The sequence below is a fragment of the Carassius gibelio genome, chromosome B4 (assembly GCF_023724105.1).
Source record: "Carassius gibelio isolate Cgi1373 ecotype wild population from Czech Republic chromosome B4, carGib1.2-hapl.c, whole genome shotgun sequence".
In the NCBI taxonomy this organism is placed as follows: Eukaryota; Metazoa; Chordata; class Actinopteri; order Cypriniformes; family Cyprinidae; genus Carassius; species Carassius gibelio.
Window position 1 is genome coordinate 27691801 of NC_068399.1, and position 10000 is coordinate 27701800.

General features: G+C 45.5%; 1 protein-coding gene across 1 annotated transcript in view; it reads right to left on the reverse strand.

The window, feature by feature from the left end:
* The window catches only part of LOC127956227 (low-density lipoprotein receptor-related protein 6-like), a 27959-nt gene that overhangs the window by 14329 nt on the left and 3630 nt on the right, over positions 1–10000 (reverse strand). The window contains exons 3-10 of the mRNA XM_052554031.1: positions 7343–7540; positions 7074–7270; positions 6195–6329; positions 5528–5924; positions 5034–5205; positions 1881–2097; positions 823–1112; positions 121–347 (exon numbers count right to left, since the gene is read on the reverse strand). Coding sequence (XP_052409991.1) covers positions 121–347; positions 823–1112; positions 1881–2097; positions 5034–5205; positions 5528–5924; positions 6195–6329; positions 7074–7270; positions 7343–7540 — 1833 coding nt within the window. The remainder of the gene's footprint in view (positions 1–120; positions 348–822; positions 1113–1880; positions 2098–5033; positions 5206–5527; positions 5925–6194; positions 6330–7073; positions 7271–7342; positions 7541–10000) is intronic.

Consider the following 10000-nt stretch of genomic DNA (forward strand, 5'->3'; position numbering starts at 1 on the left):
CTCTCTCACACCCACACACACTCTCTCTCTCTCTCTCTCTCTCTTTCTCTCTCTCTCACACCCACACACACTCTCTCTCTCACACACACACACACACACACACACACACACACGCTCACCCCCTCGGCTGGGTCCAGTGCCAGTGCTCGAGGGCTGTCCAGATCCTTCCACACCAGAACCTGTCTGTGCTGCCCGTCCAGTTTGGCCACCTCGATGCGGTTGGTCCCGGTGTCGGCCCAGTACAGGTTCTTTCCCAGCCAGTCCACAGCCATTCCCTCGGGATAGTCCAGACCGAACTCCACCACGTGCTCCAGAGCGCTGCCGTTCATGAACGCACGACTGATGGTCTGAGGAACCAGAAACTCATCAGATCTAACCAACACAGCTGAGCAGTGAGTGTGTGAGAGAGAGAGAGTGAGTGAGTGAGTGCATTTGAGTGAGTGAGTGAGAGTGTGTGTGTGTGTGAGTAAGAGTGAGTGTGAGTGAGAGTGAGAGAGAGTGAGTGTGTATGTGAGTGTGAGTGTGTGTGAGTGAGTGTGTGTGTGTATGTGAGTGTGAGTGTGTGTGATTGAGTGTGTGTGTAAGAGTGAGTGTGAATGTGAGTGTGTATGTGAGTGTGAGTGTGTGTGAGTGAGTGTGTGTGGAGAGTGATTGAGAGTGTGTGGAGAGTGATTGAGAGTGTGTGTATAAGTGAGTGAGTGAGTGAGTGTAAGTGAGAGAGAGTGAGGGTGTGTGTGTGTGTGTGTGTGTGTGTGAGTGTGTATGAGAGTGAGTGAGAGAGTGTGTGTGTGTGTGTGTGTGTTTGTGTGTGTGTCTCCTCACCTTCAGTGTAATATCGGTCCAGTAGATGCGGTTGTCAGTGATGTCGAAGTCGAGTGCGGACGCTTCTTTGACGCCGGTGAGAGGAATGGCTACGTTGTTGTTGTTGGTCTCCAGCGAGATGCGCCTGATGTCCGTGTGGCGGGAGAACAGCAGGAAGGCCTCAGGGATGATGCAGGTGCTCAGATCGGCCATGAGCTCCAGACCGATGGGACACGCACACGACACGCCCTGCGGCTTATAGAGACACAGGTGACTGCAGCCGCCGTTAGCGTGCGCACACGGGTTCACACCTGCAGACAGAGATTCAGCTCAGCACAAACAAGACCATGTGCCAACTACTACATTTAACAGGATTGTTCACTTTAGAGCAGGCCTGAAACGATTAGTCCACATTGTCAACTATAAAAAAAAAAAACCTGTCGACAAAGTAGTCGTTTGACTTCATGTGAGTTAATGTAAAAGCCTGCAGTAACGTAGTTTGACCAGTGAGGCACTGTGGAGCAAAACAGTACTTCAGAACAAACGCAGCCGAACGGTGTTAGAAAGCAGCAGTTAAGAAAGCATCTGATTACAGCAATGTGATGTTTGCACAAGCTCTATGTTAATTTATGCAGTAGATAGCCTTAAATCAAGCAGCTCTCCAGTGTGAAACTAGCTAATTATAATATCTGCTTATTGTTGAAAAAAACTATTATTTCATTAAAGGAGTGGCTGACTGGTTTTTGTCTAGAATGCTCTGGTGATTTCCTGGTTTTATGAAGCCCTTCCCTTAGAAATATCCATCTTGTTCAGTATTCATTTAAATTACGTAAATATTACAAAAATGGTTTAAAACTTCCTTGTGCACACTTGCTGCATTTGAGCACTAGCTAAGTTTTGATATTACTTGGGAAAATATATGTGATCTATTATACTCAAGTTTAACTAGCAAAAACAAAAAGTGTACAGTACACAATACAGCTAGCCAGATATGAGAAATGAAATGGATGAGTATCCAAGAACGCAGCTGGTGCAGGTTTGAGTGACTCAAGGGAGGAAATGACATCACAGCTGCTCACCGAAGGTCTGGTGGACGTGTGTGGCCTTGATCCCCATGAGGTCAGGCAGCTGGTCGACGATCACCTCGCGCTCCAGGCTGAGTTTGTGCACGCGCTCGATGCTGCGCCGCTGCCAGTCCGTCCAGTAGATGTAGTCGCCCAGCAGCGTGAAGCCGAAGATGTGCGGCAGGTTATCATCCACCAACACCCTCCGACCCGATCCGTCCATCTCCATCACCTGAAGAACACCAGAAACACTCCTGATGAAACATATCCTAACTTATAAACAATTAACGTTTTTAACATTAGTAAATGAACATACTGAGTGACTGATGCCATGCCATCTCTGTTATAGAAGACGTTTGCTGGTTTTGATGCATATCTTTGCTTTTATTGATTTTGAAAATCTGAGGTAAACTATCTGTTGTTGCTTTCAGTACGGCTATAAATGCCACGCAGTATGATATTCAGACTCATATAAGACATGTTTAACTCTGAATAAAGCACAGAATCACCGAAGTTTATCTTTATCTCTCTCTCTAATATCTAAAATATGTATATGTATATGTGTGTGTGTTTATATAGGAGTGTATAAAGCACGTCTCTCTCTCTCTCTCCTGTGGGACACTCAGTAAAGCTTTGTGTTGGCAACAGTAACTGAGAGGGGCGGAGCTTATAAAAGGGTAATTTATAACATGTCTGCAAACAGAAGATGACATCACTGAGAACATGATGTGAATAAACAGGAAATGCTGTGAAGCTCATGCTCAACCCTGTATCCATGGAAACGGTGACCGTGGTTACTAATGATGCCAGTCAATCTGAATTTTTAATTAGAGTGGCTTTAATTCAGCAGATGAATTCAGCTCACCTTTTACCAGCTAACTCTTCTTTAACTACAGCACAACTTGAGAATACTGGTGTTACGATCATTATGGGTTCATGCTACAGGCAGAATGGTTTTTCAACTGTACAAACTAGATTTTCTAACCCAAGCCCTACACCTAAAAATAACCCTCACACCAAACTACAGGCACTTTTACATTCTCTAAGCACTTCATTCTGTATGAGTACCCACACACACACACACACACACACACACACACACACACGTGTGTAAATGTGCCAGCATTACTGAGCAGCAGCAGTCAGACACACATGAACATCTGGAGATGGGAAACACATGAGCACCTGAGACTGAACATGAAGTGTTTGAAAAACATCCAGCAGCGAGACGCAGGAGTGTGTTTACATCCACAGCACTGGTCTGCACTCCAGACCTCAGGAATACTACACTCACTTCCTGCTGTTCCTGACTCTCACACACACACACACACACACACACACACACAGACTCCAGGATCTGAACCCGTACAGTCGGTCACATGACGGTGTTTGCTGCTGAAGTCAGGTTTCCATCTGGGGTGTTTAGGCCTCAGTCACGAGTCTGCGCTGGTTCGGCTGGAGACCGCAGTGTGGTGTGGTGTTCAGATTCTGGGTCTATTCTAAACAGAGCGACCGCAGCAGGAGTGCAGGCCACAATCAGAACCAGATGTGGGCAGAAGCCCGACGGGACGAGCTCTGATTGGGCTGAACGAGAGAGCAGCGTCACATCCGTACAGAGCCATCCAAACACATCTACACTTTCACAGAAAACGCTCGTGTTTCTGATCATCAGATCACACCAACACACTGAAACGACTCGAAGCACACACACTGAAGTGTTCATACGGGAACTAAACACACATGATGGAGAAACCAAACCAACACATCACTGAAAAACAGTCTCATATTTACTCATCACTCCTGATTTGTATGACGTACTTCTGAATGTTTGAGCTGCTGCTTTCCCTACAATATATGACCAGCAGAAGTTAATGCAGCTCATTTCTAACCAGAGACACACTAAACAAGTCAGAGCTCTCTCTCACACACACACACACACACACACTGTCTCTCTCTTGCTCTCTCTCACACACACACACACACACACACACTGTCTCTCTCTTGCTCTCTCACACACACACACACACTGTCTCTCTCTTGCTCTCTCACACACACACACACACAGTCTCTCTCTTGCTCTCTCACACACACACACACACTGTCTCTCTCACTCTCTCTCACACACACACCGTCTCTCTCTCTCTCTCTCTCTCTCTCTCTCTCACACAAACACACACAGCTCTCTTTTTCTCTCCTTAACACACATACACATTGTTCTGTGTGTGTGTGGATGGGTCTTGTTTCTGTCAGACTCCCAGCGCGTGCCGTCAGTGTGAGCTCTCAGCGTGAAGCAGTGTTGCTGCCGGCTGGAGACACACACACACACACACACACACACACCCTGTATCTGTCAGGATCATCAGCAGTTTTCGCTCCTGTGGAGCCGAGGCTAATGAGACACGCTGAAGCTCCATGAGTAAGAGGAGACGTGTGTGTGACGACTGACAGCACGAGAACACGTGACGTTTATCATGATTTATCACATCACAACTGCTGAAACAATTAAATATTGAACACTGAGGGGTTTAAAGGGGTCATGATTTGAGAAACCTGATCTTTAGGCATAGAAGAGGTCTTTATACCATCAACAGCCTGCAAGTCTCATAGCTTAATACTGTACACCGGGATACAAGCAATCGCAATTAATCACAACATGAACATCTGATACAGTCACACGCTTAAATCTCACACACAAACTCAGAAACACACTTCCACATTTCTGTTTACGATCATTCTGGTGGAACAGCATAGCTTTAGCAACATTAGCCTTACAGAGTAACAAGAAGCGCTTCCAGAAAGACAATTTGAAAACAAAATATGAAGCACTTTCTGGATCTAGATCTGATGTTCACGAACAAAGCTTTGCTGTTGACGCCTCTTTCAGAACCAGACTGAGAAAATGAGCCTCCTTTGTGAGGCAGGACGGTGTAGAATGAAGTGAACCACAGTGTCCTCAGATTCAGATGCAGAGAGTCAACACGCACTGCATCTTGGGTAGAGGAGCTCGACTGATCAGCTATTGATCACGGTCAGCTGATAATGACTGTGGGATGATTGATCGGTGCTCTCTAAAAGGCTGATCTCAAGCTGATCTTTAGCTCCACACACAGAAAAGACACACGTGTGTTCTAGAGGAAAGGCACTAAATGTGTTTAAGTGAAGTCTGACCTCGATGACGTCGGTCTTGGCGTCTCCCCAGTAGATCTTCCTCTGGCTGTAGTCCAGCGCCAGTCCGTTGGGCCATCCCAGAGACGTGTTGACCAGCACCAGACGCTCCGTCCCGTCCAGAGCCGCCCGCTCGATCTTCGGCACTTCACCCCAGTCTGTCCAGTACATGAACCTGCGGGACACACGGGACACACGCTTCAGGGTCACGCTTCAGGACACACGGGACACACGCTTCAGGACACGCTTCAGTGCTATTTAATATTGTAAGTTTCATGACTTCAATTAATTAGGCATGCTTTTTGATTAATAAAGTGTAATTACACCATTAAAACAGAGCCTACAGATATTAGAAAGGAAATAAGGGAATCCAGAAAACTAAAACAGACTCCACACAGACGACTGAGTTACTCTCCAGACGCTCAGTGAACTACTGACTGAAGAGAGGTTCTGCAGGAAACAGGAAGTGTGTGTCGGATGGAGGGAGGAGGTCTCACCCGGAGACAGGGTCCAGAGCGAGGGCCCTGGGCTCGTCCAGATCCTCCGAGATCAGGATCTTCCTCATGGAGCCGTTCAGACGGGTCACCTCGATGCGGTCCGTGCCGGTGTCCGTCCAGTACAGATTCCGTGCGATCCAGTCCACGGCGATCCCGTCCGGATGACTGACCTGTGAGGTCACCAGGAACTGAGCCTCGCTGCCGTCCAGGAAGGACCTGCGGATGGCCTGCACCTCGTCGTCCGTCCAGTAGATGTGACCCTCCACCGGGTCGTAGTCGATGGCGATGGCGTGTCGGATGTCGTCGGTCTGCAGCACGATGTCGGTGAAGTCCGGCGTGTCCAGAGAGATCCGCCGCAGGTCTGTGCGCCGCGCCAGCAGCAGCAGCTGAGAGGCACCTGGACGGGGTCAGAGGTCACAATACTGTCCGGTCACCGACATGTGTACATTACACACTTCTGCTGAACACTAAAGAGTTACTAAAAACACTGAAAGCACATTGGTTTTCATTGTGTCTGTGAGAGTGTGTGTGTGTGTCTGTGTGCAGTGTAAACAGGGTGTTAGCAATTGTGTGTGAGCAAAAGTGTTTGTGTGTGAGTTGATGAGTGAGTGTGTGTGTGTGTGTGAGTGTGTGTGAGAGTGTGTGTGTGTGTGTGTGTCTCTCTCACCGTCTCTGCAGGTCTGGTTGTCGTCCAGCAGCTGGACGCCGGTTGGACAGGCGCACTGGTAATAAGGTTTGACCGGAGACAGCAGACACAGATGAGAACATCCTCCATTCTTCAGCGCACAGGGACTCGTCACATCTGACACACACACACACACACTCGTCAGATGAGGAAAACAGCATGAGAACATGACGACATGTAAACGTCTCCAACAGACTCGATAAACAGATAACAGTAAGAGTGTTTCACTGATCAAACTCTCCCTCTCGCTCTAACACACACACTCATCAACTCACACACACACAAACACACACACACACACACACACAGAGAGAGTTCATCTAGCAACGGGGAACTGTAATAACTCGGGAGGAAGTGAAAAATACAGCTGTCCAATGCATTGCAATTCACTCTTCAATGATTTCAAACCATTAAAAAAATACAAAAACAATTCAATCATAAAATGATATATACATCTTATAATTATTTAAATAATAGCATTAAGAAACACAAACATGTAAATTATAAATAATTGTAAATTAAACGTATTGAATCATGAGGCGCCTAAAGATGGAGAAACCGCAGAGAACAGAGGAAGACGTCTGCAGCGAGAGAGAGACGGAGGATTGTGTCAGCGCTGTGAGAAATACTCTGTGTTCAATCTGAGAACAGAACAGATGCTCCATTGTGTGTGAGACGCCAAACCAGGAGTGTGTGTGTGTGTGTGTGTCATCATCATTCCTGAAGAGGATCCAGTCCAGCAGCTTCAGGAAACTACTGCAGGAGCAGCATGGGAAGAACAGGACACACACACACACACACACTCTCTCTCTCTCTCTCTCTCTCTCTCACACACACACACACACACACACACACTCTTACCCAGCGGCTGGCGCTTCTGGCTGTAGACGTGTAGGTCCATGGGTGAGAAGATGTTGGTGTGTATCTCGTGGCTGTTCTCTCCGGTGTGTTTGAGGCAGGCGTGGATGGAGTGTGTGTTCCAGTCCGTCCAGAAGAGTGTGTCCTCGTACAGCGTCAGTGCGAACGGGTGCGGCAGCGAGCCCTTCACCACCACCTCCCTGAGCACACACACACAGGCATGAGCTGACACACACACACACACACACACTCGGCTGACCGAGCGCTCTCACCTGTGTGATCCGTCCAGCTCGGAGCGGTGGATGAAGCTGAACTTGGCGTCGGCCCAGTAGAGTTTCTTCAGCTCGTAGTCCAGCGTCAGGCCGTTGGGCCAGTAGATCTCCGAGTCGATGATGACCGAGCGATGCGTCCCGTCCATCCCAGCGCGCTCGATCTTCGGGATCTCACCCCAATCAGTCCAAAACATGTACCTGAGGAACACAAACACACCTTACTCACACGATCTCCATCAGGGAGAAACGGCAGAAAACTAGGATTTACTGTAAACTGTGGAGTGTCACTGAATGTAACTCATTTTGGATTGAATCGAAATTACATCAATACACTGAAATCAAAACACGATATGGACTGATGTCTGTGAATATTAATCCTCAATAAAACACTTTAAATATGAATCCTATGTGATGCGCGTCTGAGTGAATGAAAGGGTCACTTCAGCAGCTTTCTACAGCTTCTTCTGAATCAGATCAGATTTAATAATTATAATCAGAAACTTAACAGGTCTTCAGAGCAACCCGTCAAAATAAAAGTCCGGTTAACTGGAAGAAACTGTGATAGAAATAAAACTTACCGTAATGAGAATATTACTACTACTACTACTACTACTACTAATAATAATAATTATTACAATTATATTCAAGCAAAATTTTCCAAAAAATATATATATTTACCAGAATTTATTTAGCAGGAAAAAAAATATCAATACACAACAGTATTTCTGAAAAGAAATAAAATAGTAAATAAATTCTTCATGAAATTGATTAGAGATGCTTTTGATTATTACAATTATAAGGAAACCATTAAAATAAAATAACACAATGGAAAAAAAGTTCAGAATTTGTGTTATACCTGCAATAAATGGCTATTAAATGGTGTAACCTTCATGATTTCAATTAATGAGACGTACTTTTAACCACAAATTTAATTTAATCATTAAAGGGCACATATTATTGCAAATTGTTTTTATTATTGTTATTTGAACATAAACATAATCATACAGATCCAGCTCATAATAATAAACTCTTATCACAGCTACAGAATAAACTCCGTCCAGATCAGCGAGTGATTCTCGAGTCAGAACACTGCTGTCACTTCACACACACACACACACACACACACACACACACACACACACTCTCTCTCTCTCACACACACACACACACACACACACACACACACTCTCTCTCTCTCTCTCTCACACACACACACACACACACACTCTCTCTCTCTCACACACACACACACACACTCTCTCTCTCTCTCTCTCTCTCTCACACACACACACACACACACACACACACTTCAGAAGAGGATCCACAGGAGAACCAAGCTCTTCAGAGACCACAGATACTGTTAATGTTACAGCTGTGTTCACCGCCACAAAAATATAAAGTAGCTATAAATAATCAGCAAATAAAAACACATAATAAACGTGATCTGGAAGATATTACACATGACGCATAATTGCAGACATATTTGATAATTAATCCTGCAATGAAGCAACTTGAATCTGTGCAGAAAAACCAAAATGCTACTTTATTTTACAGTGAAATATGTCTTATTTTAGTGATTTGTTATAATATTAGATTTTTTATTTTACAGTGTAACTTTTATACAAACTGTGTTTGATTCTAGAAATGTTTATTTAGAAATAAATTGCATTATCATTATTATTACATTTTCCTCAAATATTTTTTAATTTAAACACAAAGTTATTGTTTTTATTTTTATTTTATAACCATACATTTAATATTAAAATATTAATAATGTGTCCACATTGTGCAGCTCTATAAACGAAGCCCGCACACCTGTGGACACCTGTGGACTCCTCAGAAGCACAGACGCTCATCAGAAGCGCTCAGACAGAGGTGAGAGTCAGGTGCACAGGTGAACGAGGAGAGCGACTCCGAGCGGTCAGAACACCTCTCGTGTGTCACAGACAGATCACCTGATCCCCAAACACACCAGAGACCCTGACCTGCACCAGCAGCACGAGCTGATCCACAACACACAGATCTCGACCAGAACAAACGCGTCTGGGGCTGGATTACCCATCAGCCCTCAGCTCTAAACCCTCGTCAAACCTCTGCAGCAGGAGAGAGGTGCTTCTGCTCCCTCAGATTCCAGATTCTCTAATAGTTGTATCTGAAACAAATACTGTCCTCCTTTAACAAACCACACATCAACGGAGAGAGGATAAATTCACTTTCCCGCACATTTGAACAATACTGTGCTAATACTGTGCTAATACTGTGGATGTGGTCACTTTACTCCTCTGCACACATCTGTACTGAATGATCTCGGAGCATGATGGAGACACAAACACACTCGTGTGTGTTTGAGACGCGTGTGTTTCTCAGTCCAGCTGAACTAAAGCGAGCAGCAGCTGAAGAGATCTCCAGAGCAGAGACTTGTTCAACATAAACATCCAGAAAACAAGACGTGACACGTCTCCGCTCCCTCAGACACGAGGCAGACGCTCAGAGACGATCCAGTGTCAGGACACACATCCTGCTCACACTACTGCTCCACCACACACACACACACACACTCTCACACACACACACACACACACACACACACACTATAAAGCACCAGAGAGGCTTCGGAAGCCCTTCCTTCATTTAATGAGAAGCACAGAATCATATTTA